The 24853-nt window shown below is 35.5% G+C and overlaps 1 protein-coding gene across 1 annotated transcript; it reads right to left on the reverse strand.

Moving 5' to 3' along the window:
• Window positions 1-1038: 1038 nt before the first annotated feature.
• LOC120171695 (helicase-like transcription factor CHR28) lies at window positions 1039-3903 on the reverse strand. Its single transcript, XM_039179363.1, has 4 exons — window positions 3718-3903; window positions 2482-2721; window positions 1454-2110; window positions 1039-1338 (listed from the first exon to the last, which is right to left on the reverse strand). The coding sequence occupies exons 1-4, from the start codon at window positions 3901-3903 to the stop codon at window positions 1054-1056; spliced, it is 1368 nt and encodes a 455-aa protein (XP_039035294.1). The 3' UTR covers window positions 1039-1053.
• Window positions 3904-24853: the final 20950 nt, after the last annotated feature.

Consider the following 24853-nt stretch of genomic DNA (forward strand, 5'->3'; position numbering starts at 1 on the left):
AAATTTTATTTGCATCTGAAATTGATCCATACTTATTACTTAATTCTATTTTTTTAATTGGCCCATAACTTTTTAAATGGGTATAATTTAGTACTTTTTTGTATTAATTTCAACCTCACAATTTAAAATTATTTCGATTTGATCCCTCATCAATGTGTGTTGTTTAATTTATTTAAATTTTTATTTTTAATTTAATATTTGTTCAAATTAGTCCTCCAAATTTTATTTGCATATGAAATTGATCAATACTTATTACTTAATTCTATTTTTTTAATTGGCCCATAACTTTTTAAATGGGTATAATTTAGTACTTTTTTGTATTAATTTCAAACTCACAATTTAAAATTATTTCGATTTGATCCCTCATCAATGTGTGTTGTTTAATTTATTTAATTTTTCTTTTGTAATTTCATATTTGTTCAATTTAATTCTTAAATTTGTATTTTTCATAAAATTGAACCATGATTATTTATATTATTAGTAATTTACTCTAAATCATATACAATTACAAATTGCAATTCAACGTTCACGAAAGACGAAAATAATTAATCCAAAAATAAAAAATAACCCGATTTGAACTCAATCCGTATCTGATAGAGATCCGACCTGAATTTTGTCTGCCAATGATGTGACCCGATCTGAACGAGATCCGCCTGAAGTCCATCCGAACCTGAATTAACCTGCTTTTTAACTGCTTCGGACCTGAATTGTTTTGACCTGAACTGGCAACGATCCGAACTGAAAATGACCTGACCTGAACCCGATCTGGATCTGGTGTCAAATCAACCTGAAAATAACCCGAACTGATTTGATCTGCCCTGAACCCGATCTGGATCTGGTGTCAAATTTACCTGACTTGACCTGTTTCCGACTTTACCCAACCTGCTAGGATCCGACTGAAACCTAAACGATTATCCGATTTTACAACCCTAGCCATGATGAAGCTGTCATTGCTTTCCGGCCAATGGTACAGGAAAATGTAATTACTTTCACAGTTGATCCATAAATATACAAGTACCGCAATAAAGGAAAGAAAAGAAGACTTAAGTCAAATCAGCTACAAAATGGCATTGGCATCTGTAATTGGAGAAAATCCGTGTCATTGTACAATCTATAGATAAGAATTACCTGAAGTGATAATATTCTATCTTCCACTGTGTTTTTAATGGTGATCCGAGTCACAGTAACAGGACGAGTCTGTCCAATTCTATGTGCTCGATCAATTGCCTGGTCTTCAGTAGTTGGGTTCCACCAAAGGTCCAGAAGGATAACATGACATGCGGCAACCATATTCAAACTCAGGTTTCCAGCTTTCAACGCCATGAGCATCACCCTAACCTGCAAGAAAATCAATAACTGTGAACTTAAAAAGTAGGAAACAGAAACGAATCACACCATACATCATTCATTGATTCTAAACTAAAAATTACTCTAAAAATAATAACCGACAAACCTCGGGATCATTATTGAAATCTTTGACATTCCTGTCTCGTGCAGCTAAAGACATTGTCCCATCAAGCCTCCTATAGTTTATACTATGATTACGAAGTGAGTGCTCAACCAAGTCTAACATTCTAGTCCACTGTGAAAACACAATTGCTTTTAATGGTTGGTCAGCTGGTAAGTTTGAATAAACCGTTCTGTGCTTTGCGACACTAACACCTGAATGGCCAGTTTCTGTAAATGTCTGCTCAGAGGAGAATGGAGGTTCACTGCATCCCATGGCATTCTGCGATTCTGAACTTGAACTCTTTAGTAGACATTTTGACTTGAGAATTTCGATGGCAGCCTTGATTTTTGATGAACTGTACTCATCCTGTAACATCACTGAATTTTCAAACAGAGGATGCACAGGACTACCATTATGACCATCTGCAAGACAGATCCTAAGAGTATCTTTAGAGAAGACTATATCAGCATCCAGTTGTTCTTTACATCCACACTCGGGACACGTATTATCATAAGCCGTCAAATGTTCTGACACACACTGGTAGCAGAAAACATGACCACACATGGTAACAACAGGGTCATCAGGTGGATCATGCAAAAAAGGATTAAGCATTAAAATAACCATACAGATGTTTTCAAAATAGTAAAGCTTTTCAGACGGCTAACCATATACTAAAGAGGTTTGTAATTGAAAAATATTTCAAATCTGCAACCTATACCAGTACCAAAGAGGATTAAAGGTAACAGAAGGTTATAACTGAATAGCAAGTAAAAATACGGGCACCAGCTTCAAGAAAGCCAAACCCCTCACTCCAATAATTCGTTACTCTTTCATGATTGAACATATTGAACGCAATCACCTCACCTTCGGTCTTAAAATGTTAAAAACTACCATGACATGAAATTTGCTTATATTCCTCAGAAAAGCCATCATATAAAAATTACGTATATAACTCAATGCTACAGTAACAACATTCAGATGGTGAACAATAGAGCCATATATAAGCAAAATGTTAGGTTACGAAAACTCACTTTGCAAACATGACAGATGGCAGCGGAAGTTTCCAAGCAGTTCGCTAGATTAATCAGCATTTCTCTAGGAAGCCTCTTTGCCATTTCTACAGAAACTTGTCCCACAGAATCAGAGTTCTGAATGGAGTCAAGGTTAAATCCTTTAACAAGAAGAGGATGGTCACAAGCTTGACGAAGGCGCAAAACCATCAAAAGAATATTTGCATAATTTTGGTTCACCGTACCGTTAGCAGCATATTCCTGCAGGAATTATGTGCTAAAAGATGTGTGACTATCACATGATTATATCAGAAAGCATGATTTAATCTCTCCCCATAAGACAATTTTTTACCAGAAAGTTTACGTTACTCTATGTTTACATCATCATGTCAGACTAGCATGAATTATGACCATGCTATTTAAGGTACTGTGTATGATATGTTCTATGTTTACAACATCATGTCAGACTAGCATGAATTATGACCATGGTATTTAAGGTACTGTGTATGATATGTTCGCAAGACACCAGCAGGAATCAACTGCTTGTAGATGGCAGCACAAAGCAATTTTCACCAACATAGAAAAATTAGATTTTCAAATAAATAAAATCCTAGTAAATTTTGTTATCAGGCAATTGCATTCATACAAGCTTAACAATCATTATGACTTCGTACAACAAAAAATTGGCCCAGATTAATAATAACAAGTAAAAAGATGTTTGACAACCCAATTGTTCTACAAGGCTTAAAAAGAAGTATCAACGCGTTAGCTCTCAGTTTTTATCTAGCACTGATAGTAGGTGATCATTAAAATTAGCAAGATTGAGCAGTATAACTTGGCTGCCAACTTATTACAAGATTCCATGTTCACAACTTCACCTGAAGTCTGCCTATTGTAGACACTAATACAACGAATTTGATACATGCTATCAATTCAATATCTCTCCCGCATTTGATACAGTGTTATATCATGTCCGACTCATCACAATATTATGAGAATGTAAGTTCTATTTCATCTTACAACCTTTTTTTTTATAAGAATTTGAGGTCTCGTTATAAACCCCTTCTTAATTGCCGAAAGACCAGTGGAAGGAGGAAAAGAGTAACCCGAGATTTATTGATATGTAATGAAACCCATGGATTTTGAGTAAACGAAATCCCTGAAAACTTCATAACACCCCCCCAACAATCCTCCCCTCCTAACAAAATAACCCAGTGGTCAACCGATTCCTGCTTTGGCTAGGCTATCTGCTTCTACATTAGCACTCCTACAGATAACAAGAAGAATCACTCCTCTCTCCATAACCCTATCAATAATATCCCTAACCATACTGCCGTAAATAGCTGGACATGAAGCTGGATTCTTAATCCAATCAGCACAAATCTTGCTGTCACTTTCTAATATCACACGTCCTTTAAAGCTCCACGCCGATTGTTCAAACATATTTAAACCTTTTTTGACTGCCACTAGCTCCGATAACGCAGGGGGTCCAGGTCCTGAAGCTTCCGAGAAAAACCACAAAACCTACTACAATGGTCACGGAGTAAGCCACCAATGCCACTAGGTTTCCAGTCACCCGTTACCGCTCCGTCAACATTTAGTTTAAAGAGCCCCAAAGGGGGAGGTCTCCAAGGGGAAGATGAATATGCTAAGGATTTCTGAACTGTGCAGGAATCTGCTAAAGGATTGCCAATAAGGGTGTCCAGCTGAATGGGAATTTTGGGGTTCTTCGCCATGAACCACGTCGCTGCTCTGTACCTAGCAAGGAAGAATAATTGAGAAGGGTCAGGAGCTACTTCCTCAAACACAATCTCGTTCCTATGTTTCCAAATGCCCGATTGAGGAACCCGATTTCCCCAATCCATAATGAAAGCTTTAGCGTCTATACGAAAGACCGAAAAAACTCCCCAAAAATTCAAAAATTTGTTCCATAAGTTCCATTCTATTTGGCAAGAGAAGAAAAGATGCGAAGATGTTTCCTGTACTAGCCCGCACAAAGGACATAGCAGATCACCTATTACTTGAACCCCTCTCCTCAACAGCTCAGCAGCCCTCACCGCCAATTTTCCGTAAATGACCTGCCACATAAAAGTCTCTACCCTAGGAGGGACTAGTCCTCGCCAAAGGTGATTCCTCCAGAACTGATCCTCTCCCATCTCTCTCGAAAACACACTAATACATGACTTCACCGAGTACTCACCTTCACCATTCCCTCTCCATATTAGGCAATCATTTGAGGATTTTCCAAAACTGAAATTCTCCAGCAAGGTCATTAACCCTATCCATTGATCCAACTCCCTGTTGATTAGGTTCCTACGCAACACCACTTTCCAAGACCATCTGGATGTATTCAGTGTACCAAAATTTGCGATTTTTCCTCTTTATTTACTGAAAGAGTGAAAAGTCTCGGGAAGCAAAATTTCAGAGCGGTTTCCACCAGCCATGGATCATGCCAGAACCGAATCGACTTCCCATCACCTACTTGAAACTGTAGGTATTTACGAAGGCACTTACCAAAGTCATCAGACTTGTTCACAACCCCCTCCAAATCCAGGAGCCTTTAACACTACTTGCAGAGTGTAGAAAATGTGAGTTATATTATGTTTATAGGTTATTGTCCTGTAAATATTAGTGTTTTACCTTATCACTAACTCTAGCTTTCTTTGTAGATAAGGATAAATTTAACTTAGATAGGACTCTTGGTTACCGCTTGTATAAAACTCCGCTGTACCTATTTGATAATTACTTCCGTGAATACAATTAATTCAATTCTAAAGTAAAATATATTTTCTACATGGTATCAGTTTTGGTTAGATCCAATCTCGCCATATCCCAGCCACGATGGTTCTTCCACCTCTTCCGAGGTTCTTTCTGAGGCTGCGACCTCTATTCCTCACCTAAATCCTGTTTGTTTTGGATTGAGTGTCAAATTAATGAATTAAAGCAAGGGTGATCAAAGTGCTATGCAGTATTTCACTCAGTTGTGGCAACAACTTGATCTCTTTGAATCTCAAGACTGGCGTTGTGGCGAGGATGTCAAGCTCTTCAAGTGATTGATTGAGAAACAGTGTGTGATTCAATTCCTGTCTGGTTTGACGGCTAATCTCGATGAGGTTCGTGGGTGGATTTCGGGTGTTAAACCCCTTCTGTTGCTTCGAGATTTTCTCCGAGGTTCGCGTGAAGAGAGCAGGCATACTCTCCTGCTACTTACTCCGACAGTTGATGGCTCAACTCTGGTTGTGAACACTCGTGGCGATTCTCGCCCTAGGAAGGGAAGACCTTGGTGCGATCATTGCAAAAAGGTTGGGCATGTTCGTTATAAATGCTGGAAACTTCATGGGCGACCAGCAAACTGGAAGTCTTCCAAACAACCATCACAGCGTGAACCTCAGCGGCATTCTGCTACAGTAGATGTTGCAAGCAGTGGTTCATTTAGCAGAAAACAGAGCTAAAGGAACTTTTTGGCCAATTCCATTCTTCTTCTAAACCCAAACACACGTGATGTGCATGATCGTAGCAACTCTTTCGCTCCATTGTCTTCTTCGCTTGATTTTATTTCATGGATTGTTGATTCCGGGACTAGTGATCATATGACGAGATTTCACACTATTTTAGAATTTTCAAAAAGCAATATCTTATTCTAGTGTCCGAACTATTGATGGTTCGACTATTGGTGGCAGTGTCTCTCTTCGAATAAACCCACATTGTTGTACCCTTTATTTTCTTTATGTTCCGAATATGACTTTCAATTTTCTTTCAGTTAGTAATTTGTCTGTGGAATTGTATTGCACTACCCATTTTACCTATGATATTTGTGAATTTCAGGATTTGAGCTCGGGGACGGTGATTGGCAACGCTAGGCTTCGTCCTGGACTATACATTCTTGAGGCTCCTCTACCAATTCAAACCCAAGCAAACTCTAGTATTTTGTCTTGTCTTGTTCGATATATCCCTCACCTACTAATGTTTCTGCTGAAATTGTTTTATGATATTTTATGTTAGGTCATTCTAGTTTTTTTATCTTGCAAACTTGTTTCCCAAGCTCTTCATTAATAAAAATCTTGCATCTTTCTCTTGTGATATTTGTCACCTTGCCAAACGAACCCGCAGTACATATCATCCTTCTCCATATCACTCTTCAAAACCTTTTGCTATTGTACATAATGACATTTGGGGTCCATCTCGCATCAAAAACTTAAACAAGGTTTGTTGTTTTGTTTCCTTTATTGATAACTATTCTCGTACTACATGGACTTTTCTCATACGCAATAAATCTGAGGTGGTGACATTTTTAAGTGATTTCATAAAATGGTTGAGAATCAATTTCAAGGTTATATTAGGATTTTTAAGTCTATTAATGATAATGAATATTTTTCTCTCATTGGGATCTTTCTTTAAGGAAAAATGCATTGTCTTTCTCACTTCTTGTGTCCAATTCACCTCAACAAAATAGAGTCGCTGAGCTTAAAAACCAACATCTTCTTGGGCTTACCGGTCACTCTTTTTTTTTTACTAATGTTCCAAAGTATATTTAGGGTAAGTCTCTCTTAACTGTTACTTATCTCATTAATCTCATACTATTAAAGTTTTCAATTTCAGTATCCACGGGATGCTCTTACTCGATGTTTCTCATTTTAGACCTTTAAATACTAGTGTTCCTTTTTGTGTCTTTGGTTGTACTACTTCTATCCATGATCATACCAACTCTAAGTCTTAGCTTAATCTAAGTGCAATTCGGTGGGTCTTCATTAGGTACTATTCTCTTCAAAAGGGTTATCGGTGTTACTCCCCTTCTATTAAGAAAGTGTTTTCTTTTATGGATGTTACCTTCCTTGGACATAAACATTTTTCTCCAAGTCTGAAATTCGTGGGAATAGTGTGAGTAAGTTTGAATTTTAGTTTTTTTCGGTTAATATTGAACTGACAGTCACCCTATTTCCTTCCAAAACTACTGAAATTAAACTAACATTTGACACCACTGAAACACCTAATCAACCATCTCTTAACACCACCGCCACACCTAATCCTAAAGACCAAATAGACCTACACCAAACCGTTAGCCCGATGGATTCTCCTCAAACACCAAGCCCACCTGCGTCACCAATTATTCCCAAATCGAAAGAGAAAAACTTCATGTGAACAAACAACGGCCACAACGCGTCCCATCAGTCTCCACACAACCTATGTACTACTAAGAACCAGAATCAGGTTTGAATTCCCTAGCAAATGAATAAGGTGATCGGAGTAAGTTGGATGTATTGGTTGATACTAGTGAGTTACCGATTGCCCAGACAACGTACACCTCATCCTATTTATAAGTCTGTTGCTTATGGTAAAATAATGTTTGGCTTTAAGAATTTTACAGCTAAAGTAGACAATATTCGCATTCCAGACATAGTAGAAGTGTTAAAAAGTCCTTAGTGGAAGAAGACGGTAGAAGAAGAGCTTTTAGCTCTTGAAAGTAACAAAACATGGATTATTTTTTATCTTCCTAAAAACAAGAATACAGTTGGTTGCAAATTAGCCTTCACTGGGAAATACCAGGCGAATAACAGCGTTGAACGATACAAGGCTAGACTTGTGGCAAAGGGCTTCACTCAAACTTATAGAATAGACTATCAAGAGATTTTTGCTCCGGTTGCGAAACTCAACATTATAAGGGTGTTACTATCCTTAGCAGTGAATCAGGATTGAGTGCTTCATCAGCTCGATGTCAAGAATGCATTCCTCAGTGGTAATATCGAATACGAGATCTACAAGCAAGTTCCACCAGGAGTACAAATGAAATCTAGAAATCAGTGAGTGTGCAAATTATTGAAGTCTTTATATGTACTAAAACAATCTCCTCGGGCTTGATTTGACAGGTTCACGAAGGTACTTTTGTGAGACGACTATAAGCAGCGCCAATATGATCACACCCTATTTGTAAAGACTGTGTGAAAAAGACAATCTTAACTGTCTACGTTAATGATATTATCATCACGTGTGATGACTTAGTGGAAATAGAGAGATTGAAGGCGTTGCTAGCAAGAGAGTTTGAAACCAAGGATTTGGGAACTTACAATATTTTTTAGCCATGGGTGTTGTAGGATAAGAGATGAAATTGTTATAAAAAAAAGGAAGTATATTATGGAGTTACTATATGAGAGTAGGATGACTCATTGCAAGCCTTGAAAAGCTCCCATGGAAGCAAATTTGAAGTTACAAAAAGAGGGTAGTACCATAAATACGATATATCTATTTCTTGAGGACCATAATCCCTTTATATAGTTGATTGAATCAGTTATTATATGTACTTATAATTCTGTCTCTCATCAAATTATAAATACAACTTTAATAGTATCTACACTTTTATTTCCATGATACTTCAATACCTTATAATTTTATAACATAATTAGTCACTTAATTTATTCATATTTTATGATAACAATATACATTATAAATATGTGCTCAGAATTATAGATTTTAATCTAACAATATTATCATATGGCTCATTAAAAACATCTCCAAAACCTAATAGAAGGAAAAGATTACATATGATAATCCAAAGGAATCAAATGAACTCAAAACAAAACAAAGGACAAGCAAACGCAAGTCCCAATACACAACAAACCAGTAAACCAACTGTAAACACCAATTTTTCATTTTACTTAAATTATTATTAAAATTATTATTATTATTATTAAATATTATTATTATATTATATATATTATATTATTATTAAATAATTATTATTTACAAACAGGCTCAATGAAAACTGGACCGACCCAGTTACAAACAAAACAGAACCGGCCCAGACCAACCAGAAACCCTAAACATTTAGGGTTTTAGCTAGGGTTTCTAAACCCTAGCTCCAGCTGCCGCCTCAAGCTTCCAGAAGCCACAGCCGCCGCTCATTGCCATCTCCACGTTGACGCTTCAGCTACCGCCACGCCTCACCACCACCGAAAGATCCAGAAGACCCAGATGGCCGTCCACGTTGCTGCTCTAAGGGTGAGTCACCACATAGCTCGATGACTCACCGAGGTGCCCCCTTCTGTGACCGGTCCGAGAGCCACACCGTCGATGGCTATAAAAGCCATCGACCACACCTGCAACAAGAAAAAAGAAGAAGAGGAAGAACTGGAGATAACCAAAACAGAGGGGCAACCAACACATACAAAGAGCAACGGAGAACAAGAGACCACAATAAAGACGAATACGAATAGACAGTAACCACCCACAGCAGCCAAATATTGAAAGAAAAGAGAGGAGAAGAGAGAAGCTTACCGAGGAAACCATAGTCATCGGAGCCTCCTTGCGTCGTCGGAAAGCCGAAAGTCGAAGGTAAAAAAAACTTAGATCTAGGTCGATCTAAGGGGATTTAGGGTAAAAGAAGGCCGGATTTGGCCTCTAGGAGTTGAGATCTTTAATTTGGTGTAGTTTGGTAATCTCCGGCCACCGGAGACGGCGGCCGGTGGTGGCGATTGGCGCCGGAAACAGTGACCAACGGTGGCCGGTTTTCTCTTCAGTTGAGAGAAAACGAGAGCTTCTCTCTCTTTAGAAAATGAGAACAATGGCCCGTAGGGCCAGCCAGTTTTGGGTTTAAATACCATCTCCCAAACGACGTCGTTTTGGGGAGGGTATTTCTATAATTTCATAAGGGGTAAACCCCTTACGCGGTGTTCTATATTTGTAATCTTTACAAAATAGTCACCACCAGTTATTTGTGTTTATTTTAATTTGACCTTCGAATTTTATTTTATTATGTTTTAGTCCTTATTAGTATTAAATAGTATATTTTAGGATAAATAATAGATTTAGTCCTTGTAATTTTGTTAATTAATATTTTAATCCTGAACAGTATGTTCTAATTTATTTTAATTTGATGTTAAAATTTTATATAATTTTATTTTAGTCACTAAATTAATAAATGGGTAAAATAGCATGTCTAATCCCTGTAATTTTAAATAATTAATTATGAATTAAGTATTTAATTTTATTAGATTATAATTTAGTCCTTAAGTTTAATATTTTCATTCATTCTACAAGCTTATTACTTTTTTACATTTTAATATTATATTTGTAATTCCTTTTATTTTAAATCATTATTTACAATATTATTATTATTTTTATTTATTATTATTATTTTTATTATTTATATAAATAAATATATATATATATATATATAATAAATAATATTTGTTTATTCGTTAAAATCCTATATTTCATAAATTACTTTTAATAATCATATTTTAATATATATTTATTTATTTTTCAATATTAAGAAAGGGCAATCTTAAAATAACTGGATGTCCATTTTCTGATATTTTTAAATAAATAAATATCCTATTTTTTTGAAATTATATATTAATTGTTTATTTATTTTTTAATATCGAAGAAAAGAGCTGTCTTAAGGCACCTAGAAGTTATTTTCTGATATTTCTAAATAAATAAATATTTTATTTATAAATATATAAATTAATATTTATTTCATAATTATAATTTTGAAATAATAGGATTATAGATTAAATATATATTGAATTTTTAAATTTCTAATAATAGAGACAATTTATAATTAAAAAGTACCAATTTTGGGCGTTGTAGGGGTGCTAATCATTCCCTAAACGTAACCGACTACGAATCCCTTTTTATTATTAAAAAGAATGAATTTTTGGTTAAAACGCAGATCAGTTTATCTTTTAATCGATGTTTTCTTAAAAACTCTTTTAAAAGATGATTTTTAGGTATTCGACCTACCTGACCCAAAAGGCCAATGGCGACTCCCAAATTATTTTAAAAAACCATTTATTCACATCACTTTTCCCGCCAAGTAAAAAATTCGTACCCGGACGGACGAAAACCGGTTACGACAGCTTGGTGACTCCGCTGGGGACGGTCAAACTTTAAAATCAATTATAAATTGTCTCTATTAATTAGAAATTAAAAAATCATTTATTTAATTTTTATTTCTTTTCTTTTAAATTTTTTATTACTTATTATTTTTATATTATTTTATTAATATTTTTTTATTTATTTTATGAAGGTATTAATTATTTTATTTGTCTGTCAGAGGTTTGAACATTTCTCCTCACACACAACACTTGCATTGCATAACATAAAGCTCTATAATTGAGTTTGTCCCTTTTAAGTGGGAGTGAAAGCGACGTCTTCGTGAGAATTTATTCTCTGTGTCAGACCTAGCAAGTAACTTTCGGGGTTCATATGCTCTATGTCTTCGTGAGAATTTATTCTCCATGTCAGGCATAGAGAAGTGTATCCCCTCGAGTTGAACTCGATCCACTTTAGTCTGTGATGGACTAGGATTGAGGGTTAACAGCCTAAGGGGACATCAACAAGGACAGTTCGAGTACCTTTACTCCTAGAACTAAAAACCTGCATATAATAAACCCTAGAAATCCTCCTAATCTAAGATAATACTGAAACCATTTCCATAGGTGTACACAAAGGAGAAATAAGTTTTAGCTTTTAATTTATATTTTTTTTTCTCTCTGAATAAATATGCGAACTAGAAATCTTGCGGTTAGGTTAATTTTTTTCCAAACAATGCATGCGAACTAGAAAGCATGAGGTTAAGATTTATACCTTGATAGATTTTTTTCCATTAGTTGGTACTAACTATTCTATTTATTCTATTTTTTTATGCATGTTACATTTCTCTAATCTGTTCATATTGATTTCTTTTGTTTACATTGCATTATCATGGCATAACCAAAAGGTGTTGACTTGAAAGACTGTTTATCATATTGGAAAGAAATCGTAAATGGACAAAATGTTTTATGATCAAACAAAATATGATGCGGCCAAGAAAAGACATCCTGAGGGAACTCTGAAGATAGAGGAGAGCTATGCACCTAGAGATCATGTGTCCATTAAGAAGCAAGAGGAGATACGAGAAATAAGAGAGCAGATGTCCAAGATGATGGATAAAATATCTGTTTTGGCCAAAAGAGAAGAGATTCTTGCACAGAAAGAGAGAGAGAGCTCAACGAACTTAACCCTGCAATGTCAGATACGCAAGGGACTTCGGATCTTAACCAACTTGAGAAATTACAGACAATCATCATTCGTATTCACAAATCGTCTGGAGATACCAAAGAAATGGTGACAACTGTAAAAGCTCCCAGAGATGAGAAGAAATCATGTAATCTGAAATCATCAAAGTTTGGTATACTCCTGACGTCTAAAACTCAGGTTCAATCCAAGATAAAAGGTGGTTCTCATCTTGATACTATCCCCATATCATATAAAGAGTTGTATGAGAAGCTACTTGAAGCACGAGAAGTGGATCCATATTATATAAAACCATTCCAACCTCCATATCCGAATTGGTATGACATCAACGTTTATTGTAAATATCATGCCGGAGCTCAAGGACATACCATTGAAAATTGTCTTGCCTTCAAACGTCGAGTCCAAAGTCTTTTGGATCAGGGAATCTTGCAGTTTATGATAAATAATCAACCTAGTTTGGTAATTGAAGATCATGCCAGATCAATCCCAAAAGTCTTCAAAGGTAAGTGTATCAGTAGGGGCGTCCAGAGAGAAGAAGATTTGCTGAGGTTTGAAGCTCAAATACGTCATTTAAAGATTGAAAACGATAAATTGAGCACCAAAATAGAAACCATACATGAAGATTTCTAGAAGGTCAGTCAAGCCTTTCAAAATGCTGGCATAGGAAACACCCCAAAAGAGTGGATAACAGGGGTCACCAAACTGAAAAAGAATTGCAATATAAATGAAGAACGAGCCAATAAGTTTTCTCATGATTTACGAGTTGCAGAAGAAAGACTCAATACAACTTTCATGGAATCGAGAAAATATCAAGTCGACAACCAAAGGTTGAATAGTGCTATGACCAACATGGAACCATCATATCAGATTCATCAGTTTAAGATCGATACTGAATTAAAAGCCACTATCGACAAGAACAAAACATTGAAGAAATATTTATATGATTATGGAGATCTTGTACGAGAACCCTGTAACCATAAAGATTCCCTTACAAGGGAAAATGAGCAACATTTCCTACAACTCTTGGAATTGACACAGAAGATGAATGAAAAAGACAATATCATAAAGGAAGCCGCTGCTCAAGCAAACAATGTGGCTCATAAGCTGGTGGACCTAGCTGGTTTCACGAGAGAGTTAAGGCAGATTGATAATTCCACACCTGAGTATAAGTGGAAGTTAGTTTGGCTTTTAAGGGAAATAGAGAAGTTAGGAGTAAAAGTCGTCCCTTATATGTAAAAGTTTTGTTTGATGTACTGAAGCTTTTGTGTTCAATGAAATCTGTTCTAAGATGATCACTCTTGAGTAACACCTTTTCATACATGCATTTACATTTTGTATCTATGCATTTCCATTTTGTATTCTTACTTTTTACATCTTTGCATTACACAGTTTGCATTCTTATTTTTGCATTTATGCATTTTCTCATTTATATTACATTTTTTTAGTATTGTTATATACATTAATTATAAAAACATGTTAATAATTAATGAAAGGTTTTGTAACAGTAAAACCAAGGTCATTCATTTATTTTACTTTACCATCATCATGAAAACAATGGAGCAATCTTATGAGGGACTACAAGATAAGTGGCTAGAACAATTGACATGGTTACCTCAGGATATAAGAAAAGAAACATCAGATTCAGTACCAGATGGATCAAATCAAATTATTCAGTGTGTGGCATCTGATAAATAAAAGATAACTGCTAAAGAGCAACCATGCTATCAGAATGAAGAGTTAAGAAGGATATACTCTGGGCATCCCACTTGAACCCAAAGAATAGCCTCGTTCATTATTCACAATATGAGGAAAGATTTAAGAGGATGGATGAAGTAATCAAAAATATGAAATGTGTTGATACTTCCCACAAAGGACTAGAAGCAAGAGAACTCAGTTTAGTTCTACACTTGGTTATTCCCCATGATTTCAAAATGCCTAATTTTGAAAAATATGATGGCACCAGTTGTCCCTTAATCCATTTGAGAATGTTTTGCAGAAAAATGGAAGGATATTTAAGTTCTGATGATCTGTTAATTCACTCTTTCCATGATAGCCTTATTGGCCCAGCAGTAGTCTGGTACAATCAGTTGACACAAAAACAGATCAAGAGATGGGTTGATTTAGCTGATGCATTTTTGGGACAATATCGGTATGTTAAAGGCTTAGCTCCAACACGTATGGATCTTCGAAGAGTAAAGAAGAAAACCAATGAAAGATTTTAAGAATATGCCTTAAGATGGAGAGGAGTGGCAGCACAAGTTCAACCTCCCATATTAGAAGAAGAAATATCACGTATGTTTCATGATTCTCTTCCAGCGCCTTTCTTCGAGTTAATGCAGGCAAATCCGACAAAAGAATTCGAGAATCTTGTGACAAGTGGAGATTTAATTGAGAATGTAATCATGTGAATGAGTGTCGCATCCAGAGTCCTCGCAACTGCAAAAGAAAAAGAGCAAGTAACTGTTCGGATCGACCAAAGAAAGTCATGCGATCAAGAAAAACTTTGGAAGTGTTCCAAACTTCCATTTCTGACTTGTATCCTCATTTGGTTAAAGGTCAATACATCACACCAAGACCAACTAAAGTGACATCAAACCCTTCTGCTCATAGCTATGATCAAGATAGTGTTTGTAATTTCCACTTGGGGGTAAAGGGGCATTCTACAGGCAATATTAGGCCACTGTTAAAAGAAATTGAGATGCTTGTTGACAAAGGGGTTTTGACACAAGAAATGATCAAGAAATGGGGGCGAATGAAGAAAAGAACCCTGATCCTATTACATACCCAACATTATAGGAATAATGAGGCATGATGCATAAACAAGTGGAAGTGATATCTACCACTGTAGTATCTTTCTATTTTCAGCATCTTGTTGGAACTTGTTTTTTGTTCCTTTCTCCGCCTTTTGTGCAATAAATAAATTTGTGTTGCTTATTAAGGTTATGAGCATTGAATCAATTTTGTAATCTTGTAGTTCTTTGAATATCAACTGGATTAAAAATTCTGCATGATTAGAGTTGTAATCTTTGACAAAATATCAAGATTGAAAATCAGAAAAACAAGGACCCTTGACCTTACCCTAGAAGAAATACACCCAAACAATATCCTATTACAAATATGAGATAGCCTTCTCCAATTGAAAGACATTACAAAAGGCTTGGTATTTACATATAGGAGCGTACAACATGGGGCATCATTGGTGTATTACATTAGAAAACTGACTAGAGTATTTTTCTATTGATGATATTCGATGATGAATATAATTTTTACAAATAGGTAAATCTAGTTTAAATCAGTTGCTTGAGAATTGAACTCTAACAAAGAGATTTTCTGAATTCCACCAAAACACCTAGACTATAACAGGTTCTTCTTAACAAGCTTAAGAAATTGGATTTGGATACCCATGTTATATTATTATATACAATAAAGCTTGAGTTGTCCCTCTAGTGCAATTGGCTAATCGCCTTGGCTTTATGGATAATATTCAGCTAGCCTATTATACTATTATATGCAATAAAACTGTCCCTCTAGAGCAATTGGTTAATCACCTCGGCTTTATGGATAAGTTTCAATCAACCTGATAAAGGTGATTATTATATACAATAAAGCTGAATTCAGCTAGCCAAAATAGCAAATGTGTTAAGAGATGGACTAAGGGAGTTGTGAAACACCTGTTATAGTCAACTTCACACAATCACTCAGAAATTTCATTTTTAGACCGATATTTTTGCACTACTTTGATTAGATGAGTCTAAATGAAAGATTCCAGAGAATTGAAATGGAAGGATTCTGGAAGGTCTAGTGATTGGCAATCCTAATTGCGTCATTTTTTACGCATCCGGTTAAAATACCAAGTCCTCAAAGTGAGATATGTGACAAAGTTCACAAAGAGCGAGAGATGAGTGACATCTTAAATAGATGTAACCATAGAAAATAGGAAGGCCATCCTGAAACCAAACCAAATCTTGATACTTGTCAAAGAATTATAATTCTCAAACATTACAGAGTTGTTGATTCTTTTGATATTCTTTGAATTCATGCTTATGATTTGATTATATTGTGAACCTGAAAGGGGTAATACTTTGCAAAATACTTTCATTCTTCAATAAAGAAAGGAGAAAAAAAATATTTTCAAACAAGACAGTCTCAAATGATGAAGGTCCTTGAAGTAATTGTTGCTTATTCTACCTCTGTTGTAAAAAAAGAATGAACGAGGCCAGAGTAATGAAGCACTTCATATTTTTGAAGGCAAGTGGTCTGAGAAGCCAGAAAGTCTGGAGAATTGAAATTGTGACACTCCTCTATGACATTATTTGAGGTCATCGTTTATCTCATGCTGAGGGTGTTAAGCATCACCAGACAGATTATTTTCCCCAACCATCAATTCATGTTCTCTAGAAGATTACATCATAGAGCCATGAACAAGTCACTACCTGCACTCTGGTTATACCGTGATATTGGCTCAAGTCTTGATGCATCATTGCCACCTCTTCCATGCCGATTATTTTCCTTGTCAGGATTATATTCATTATGTCCTTCAGAAGATTGCTGAATTTAAAACTTATGGCATAAAATAAGACATTGGAACAGATTTTACACTTGTATGCCTTTCATATTGGGTAACATTGGTTACATGATTCCAAAAGTTGAGATAACCAGTTTTACTATCAGCCAAACATTTCCATGGTTCGGGAAGAGTGGGATATGGCAATGTGTATTTTGGAGCAGCAGAAGAGACAGACACTGTGGCAGTCATTGCAAGAAAATACACTAACAAAAATCCTCAAGACCCTCTTGATGATGTTTAGTGCTTTCATTAAGGTTGTTACACGGGATGCTACCAACAACAAGGTCGAATCCGCCAAATCTAGTCATCAATTGCTCTAACCGATCATCATTCAGTTCTTGCACATCTGGTTTCAAAAGTATGCCAAGACAGTAAAAGGCAGCTTCTGTATCATTGTTCCCAGAGAAAAGAGACAGGACATTGATACCACCATGGAACATGTCTCTATACAGATCCTCGTATATGGTTTTTAGGGAAACCTAGAAGTATTTCCACCTCATCAGGTTCAAGTGGAGTAACTTTATTCCTTCCAACCCATACCAGATTCCATTTTCAGCACTCATCAAAAACATACTTCTAAACACTCGAAGATGGCTCATCGTCACAAGCTTCAAGAACCTTGCGGATCCTTTCTGTCAATTTGGCACTTCCTGTACATGTTTATAAACAGTTCAACTTTGTTCTTGGATCTCATTAGGGTCACCAGTTTGTTGTTAATGGAAAAGCATCATGCATGGTACAAGGAGGAAGCAGAATAAAAGGAAATCTATTCTCAATTGGCAGATTATGAATGTAGCTCTTTTTCCGGGCAACAGCACAAAAATGCTTCGAATCTACAAATTCTGGCTCTATATCGTATAAGTACCGTGACATTTCGGTCCAAATACTAATTGAAGCAAGTGTCATGTTCTCGTAGTAGAAATAAGGAGGCCCAATAGCATTTTCTAGAAGTGTTCTTTGAGTTATCTAATCTGGTTCGGTAGGAACCCCAAAACCAATCATTGGATTTAAAAGATGAATTTGCTCATAGCAAAAATAAGGAGCCCCAATAGCATCTTCTGGAAGTATTCTTTGAGTTATCTGATCTGGTTCGGTAGGAATCCCAGAACCAATCATTAGAATTGACAGATGAACTGCATAATCGTCTTCATTAAGAAGCTTCTTTTCAAGCTTCTTCTACTTCTTCCTTTTCAAAAATCATAGCCCAAGTTTCACCTTTGCTTATAATTGGGATCATTGCATAATGGCTTCCTATCTTCTACCATAAGAAGTGCGTCAGTAGCCTTAGCCATTTGATCAGCATATATAAAATCTGTAAATTCTACAATTGATGAATCTGGACCACATCTCTCCATGGTTATTGAAGCCTCAGCCTCTGAGAATCTCATTTTTGTTAAGTATAACAGTTTATTCTTCTCATCAGAATAATAATTCAGGATTTCCTCGGTATCAGAAAGAACTATCAATATCTGTGAAATCATCCTGAAAGATCGCTTCATAATCAGATGAGTTGTTATCAGAATCAACATGTTGCATGGGTGTGGATTTTTGATGAGCCTGTACCACTGTATATGTAGTCTTGCTATTGCATCAGATTACTGTTTGCATAAATTGGTTTCTCTCCCATAGAAAAGTATAATTCAGAGATGGCCTTCACTGAAAGATAATAAGCCACTGTGTCAGCCTGGAACGAATTATCAAGCTATTTATATTGCTCTGTCTGACTAAATCCCTCCAGATACAGAAAATAGTCACCTCATGCAGAAGACACATATCTCAGACATTTCTGTCAGAATAATTGAGTACTTCTTAAGTTTGTGACAACATGAAGAGAATTCTTCCAGTTACCTGACAGCACTGCTGTTTAGTGACACTAGAATGAGAGTATTCAAGATAAACAGATTTAGGGCATGAATAAAGCCACAAATACCTACAACAGTGCATTGTCAAAATTAAACCTTGTGGGGATCATAACATTTCAGTCAAATAGACATTGAGAGTGAATCAGACAGATCTAGAGAGATATCTTGAGGGCCCATTTTCAACCAGAAATAGAATATTGGGGCATTTTGAAGGCTCACAACAATATGAATATTTGGGCATTCTTAGAGGCTCATCTCAACAAGAAGTAATGTTGAGCACACTTTTAACATCTGTATCAGCAAATGTTGGGGAATTTTAAAGGTTCCTTCAGATAGATCCATGTGGGGCATTTTGAAGGCTCATATTAACAAGAAGCAAATGTCGGGCATGCTGAAAGCTCATTTCAATCAAAATTAGGACTGTTGATGCATTTTTTGAACGATCGTATCAACAAATACTGGGGCATGCTGAAGGCCCACATCATCATTGACTTGAACAAATATTTCTAATGAGACAGAAAGATATGAAAAATGAAAATGATAAAACAGTGGCAGTCGAGCTAACTATAAATAATTGCTTCGTTCATCAGGCAGTTGCATTAGAATCTTGTTGTTGAACAAATATCTACTCATCAAGTATGGTTTCAAATATCCAATCTTCTTAAACCATATATCACATGACAGTGTGTTAAACTACATCATGAATAAAGATGGTCCCTTTGTAGACTATTCGATCCAAGGATCAGTTCATCGAGACCTCAAACTCTGAATTTGGCCTTTTGTGTGTCGGTGATAATTGAAAATATTTCTTTGAGATTCCTGTCAGTTAGTTTCAACCATAATGTTGAGGTTACGAAGTTGTTTTTCACATCAGTTTTGTTTACTTGATGACATTGAAGAGAGAAGCTCATGTATATTGCTATTTCCCGATGTTACTGGGGTTATCATTTCTAGCCAGGCTGAACTGATTTTTTTGGGGTTTATCATGTGCGTTTCATCCCCAACAGCAAGAAATCCATGAATATCTTTCTATATATAGATCCTATAGCTGAAGTGTTTCTACTTTCTACAAAACTCGTTACAGAAGAAAATGTGATCAGTATTACACTTGCCCTTGCCCGAGATGATATCAAGATCAATTAGTGTCTCCTATTCAATTCGATACTAGCATATATCATGAATTTGACCAACTTTTTGGTCATACCAACATCTCACTTGTATCCCCACTGAGTTTTATTCTCAAGTGATCTTGTGATATCATACAAAAACTTTGAACACTAGGCAAAGAGCTTCACTAATTGAGAAATCTGAGCAGAAGCCACAGAAAAGGATGAATGTGTTGTCAAATGCTTTACGAACATCTGAGCAGAAGCTACATGAAAGGAAGAATGTGTTTTCAAATGTTTTACATCTCGACGGAAACCACATGAAAAGATGAATGTATTGTCAAATGTTTTACGAACCAGTGATTATGGTGCTGAACCAATGTTGCAATCATATGGTTTCCATTTATTGATCCAAGATGAAATCTGTCTTCTTCAACCCAAAGATTAGAAGTGAGATATAATGAAGATTTCTTTCCACATAAGGAGAGCTGAAATTTTGACAACAAGAAACTAGTGGAGCCAACTAAGGTTGAATGACAGGTTGTTGTTAAACATCTCGACATGATATGGTCCTAGTTGCCTTATTCGAGATCTGATTTAAATGTGGGGACATGAAAGGAATTGAGATAAATTCTCCTTATGGTGTGTTTCAAGAGTTAAATCAGAACAGAATCTACTCCCCTAATTAATCCCCGCTGAGTTAGACATATCTATATCTACAATCTTCAAAGATGATAGATTCTCTTTTTGAAGATAATAGATTCTCTTTTCAAAGATGAAAGCTTTATGGGATTTCTACACAAGTCCAAGCAAATAAAGTTGGTTTTATCCAAGACAAAATGAGGCATCATGGTCATAATTTTAACTACGACAAGAGTTCCACAAGTGAAACATTTCTTCTGAGACTTAAATAAAGCAAAGAAGATGCAAAGATACAAGTTGATCAAATGATTCTGCAGAAATGCAAGCTGGATAGCATAAGTTTCTACACTGATATCCAGAGGTAATCCTGGCAATAAATGATGAAGTTAAGGAAGACCAGGTTCACCACTTTGAAGTCAAATGAAGATTGCATCAACATTCATGCATTCATAAGAATATCATTTACACAATAGACAATGCATTACATTGATACATCTGAGTGCATTCAAACATGAAGTTTTACAGATCTTCAGAAGAACAAGAAGATTCATGGTAAAAAATACCTTACACGAAGAAGGTATTCAAAACCATAAATACATGAATCACGCAAACATCTGAAGAAGAGATGGATGCAATCCACAAAAATGAACATTATCTTGAGATTGGGGCATGTTACCTAATCGATATGTTATTTCGAAAAATAATGAGAAAACGATTTCCATAGTTTCTCATTTTACCTTTTCTAAAATGAAGTTGTTGAAAAGTAAGAAAACGATTTTCTTAGTTTTTTACTTAGTAAACTATTTCCAACAGCCTTATCTTGAGATTGGGGCATGTTACCCAATCAACATGTTATTTTGAAAAATAATGAGAAAACGATTTCCATAGTTTCTCATTCAATCTTTTCTAAAATGAAATTATTGAAAAGTAAGAAAACGATTTTCATAGTTTCTTATTTAGTAAACTATTTCCCACATCTGTAAGTCATGCAGTGCATGATGTTTCCAAAAAGCCTTTGGGAGCTTTTTGATGTTTTTAAAGCCTTAGGGTCATCTCCTGCAGTGCATGATGTTTCCAAAAAGCCTTCGGGAGCTTTTTGATGTTTTCAAAGCCTTAGGGTTATCTGTAAGTCCTGCAGTGCATGATGTTTCCAAAAAGCCTTCGGGAGCTTTTTGATGTTTTCAAAACCTTAGGGTCATCTGTAAGTCCTGCAGTGCATGATGTTTCCAAAAAACCTTCGGGAGCTTTTTGATGTTTTCAAAGCCTTAGGGTCATTTGTAAGTCCTGCAGTGCATGATGTTTCCAAAAAGCCTTCGGGAACTTTTTGATGTTTTCAAAACCTTAGGGTCATCTGTAAGTCCTGCAGTGCATGATGTTTCCAAAAAGCCTTCGGGAGCTTTTTGATGTTTTCAAAGCCTTAGGGTCATCTGTAAGTCCTGCAGTGCATGATGTTTCCAAAAAGCCTTCGAGAGCTTTTTGATGTTTTCAAAGCCTTAGGGTCATCTGTAAGTCTTGCAGTGCATGATGTTTCCAAAAAGCTTTCGGGAGCTTTTTGATGTTTTTAAAACCTTAGGGTCATCTGTAAGTCCTGCAGTGCATGATGTTTCCAAAAAGCCTTCGGGAGCTTTTTGATGTTTTCAAAACCTTAGGGTCATCTGTAAGTCCTGCAGTGCATGAGGTTTTTAAGACCTCTGGAATGATGTTTTCAACATTTCAGTTTTACTCAAAAGAAGTCAAATGAAAAATTATTGTTTTTTCGTCTTTGCTCTATTCTTGTTAAAACAAGAATGAGCAAAGAGGGGGAGCTGTAAACACCAATTTTTCATTTTACTTAAATTATTATTAAAATTATTATTATTATTATTAAATATTATTATTATATTATATATATTTTATTATTATTAAATAATTATTATTTACAAACAGGCCCAATGAAAACTGGACCGACTCAGTTACAAACAAAACATAACCGGCCCAGACCAACCAGAAACCCTAAATATTTAGGGTTTCAGCTAGGGTTTCTAAACCCTAGCTCCAGCCGCCGCCTCAAGCTTCCAGAAGCCACAGCCGCCGCTCATTGCCATCTCCACGTTGACGCTTCAGCTACCGCCACGCCTCGCCACCACCGAAAGATCCATAAGACCCAGATGGCCGTCCACGTTGCTGCTCTAAGGGTGAGTCACCACATAGCTCGATGACTCACCGAGGTGCCCCCTTCTGTGACCGGTCCGAGAGCCACACCGTCGATGGCTATAAAAGCCATCGACCACACCTGTAACAAGAAAAAAAAAGAGGAAGAACTGGAGATAACCAAAACAGAGGGGCAACCAACACATACAGAGAGCAACGGAGAACAAGAGACCACAATAACGACGAATACGAATAGACAGTAACCACCCACAGCAGCCAAATATTGAAAGAAAAGAGAGGAGAGAAACTTACCGAGGAAACCATAGTCATCGGAGCCTTCTTGCGTCGTCGGAAAGCCGAAAGTCGAAGGTAAAAAAAACTTAGATCTAGGTCGATCTAAGGGGATTTAGGGTAAAAGAAGGCCGGATTTGGCCTCTAGGAGTTGAGATCTTTAATTTGGTGTAGTTTGGTAATCTCCGGCCACCGGAGACGGCGGCCGGTGCTGGCGATCGGCGCCGGAAACAGTGACCAACGGTGGCCAGTTTTCTCTTCAGTTGAGAGAAAACGAGAGCTTCTCTCTCTTTAGAGAGAGAAGCAAAATAGAAAATGAGAACAATGGCTCGTAGGGCCAGCCGGTTTTGGGTTTAAATACCCTATCCCAAACGATGCCGTTTTGGGAGGGTATTTCTGTAATTTCATAAGGGGTAAACCCCTTCCGCGGTGTTCCATATTTGTAATCTTTACAAAATAGTCACCACCAGTTATTTGTGTTTATTTTAATTTGACATTCGAATTTTATTTTATTATGTTTTAGTCCTTATTAGTATTAAATAGTATATTTTAGGATAAATAATAGATTTAGTCCTTGTAATTTTGTTATTTAATATTTTAATCCTGAACAATATGTTCTAATTTATTTTAATTTGATGTTAAAATTTTATATAATTTTACTTTAATCACTAAATTAATAAATGGGTAAAATAGCATGTCTAATCCCTGTAATTTTAAATAATTAATTATGAATTAAGTATTTAATTTTATTAGATTATAATTTAGTCCTTAAGTTTAATATTTTCATTCATTCTACAAGCTTATTACTTTTTACATTTTAATATTATATTTTTAATTCCTTTTATTTTAAATCATTATTTACAATATTATTATTATTATTATTATTTTTATTATTTATATAAATAAATATATATATATAATAAATAATATTTGTTTATTCGTTAAAATCTTATATTTCATAAATTACTTTTAATAATCATATTTTAATATATATTTATTTATTTTTCAATATTAAGAAAGGACAGTCTTAAAATAACTGAATGTCCATTTTCTGATATTTTTAAATAAATAAATATCCTATTTTTTAAAATTATATATTAATTGTTTATTTATTTTTTAATATCGAAGAAAAGAGCTGTCTTAAGGCACCTAGAAGTTCTTTTCTGATATTTCTAAATAAATAAATATTTTATTTATAAATATATAAATTAATATTTATTTCATAATTATAATTTTGAAATAATAGGATTATAGATTAAATATATATTGAATTTTTAAATTTATAATAATAGAGACAATTTATAATTAAAAAGTACCAATTTTGGGCGTTGTAGGGGTGCTAATCCTTCCCTAAACGTAACCGATCACGAATCCCTTTTTATTATTAAAAAGAATGAATTTTTGGTTAAAACGCAGATCAGTTTATCTTTTAATCGATGTTTTCTTAAAAACTCTTTTAAAAGATGATTTTTAGGTATTCGACCTACCTGACCCAAAAGGCCGATGGCGACTCCCAAATTATTTTAAAAAAACCATTTATTCACATCACTTTTCCCGCCAAGTAAAAAATTCGTGCCCGGACGAAAACCGGTTACAACACCAACAACCCCAACACTAACGGTTAAAGCTATCAACATGAAGGAGCAGTTCTACGCAAGCTGGAGCAGAATCACATATAATCATATCAAACAAATTGTAGCTTGCACTTTTAGCTAAAGCGTCGACCACTTTATTTCCATCACGGCGAACATGCTGAACCTTAACAATCCAGTTACGTTTAC

This window comes from Hibiscus syriacus, unplaced genomic scaffold, assembly GCF_006381635.1.
Source record: "Hibiscus syriacus cultivar Baekdansim isolate YM2019G1 unplaced genomic scaffold, ASM638163v2 tig00111835_pilon, whole genome shotgun sequence".
Classification (NCBI taxonomy): domain Eukaryota; kingdom Viridiplantae; phylum Streptophyta; class Magnoliopsida; order Malvales; family Malvaceae; genus Hibiscus; species Hibiscus syriacus.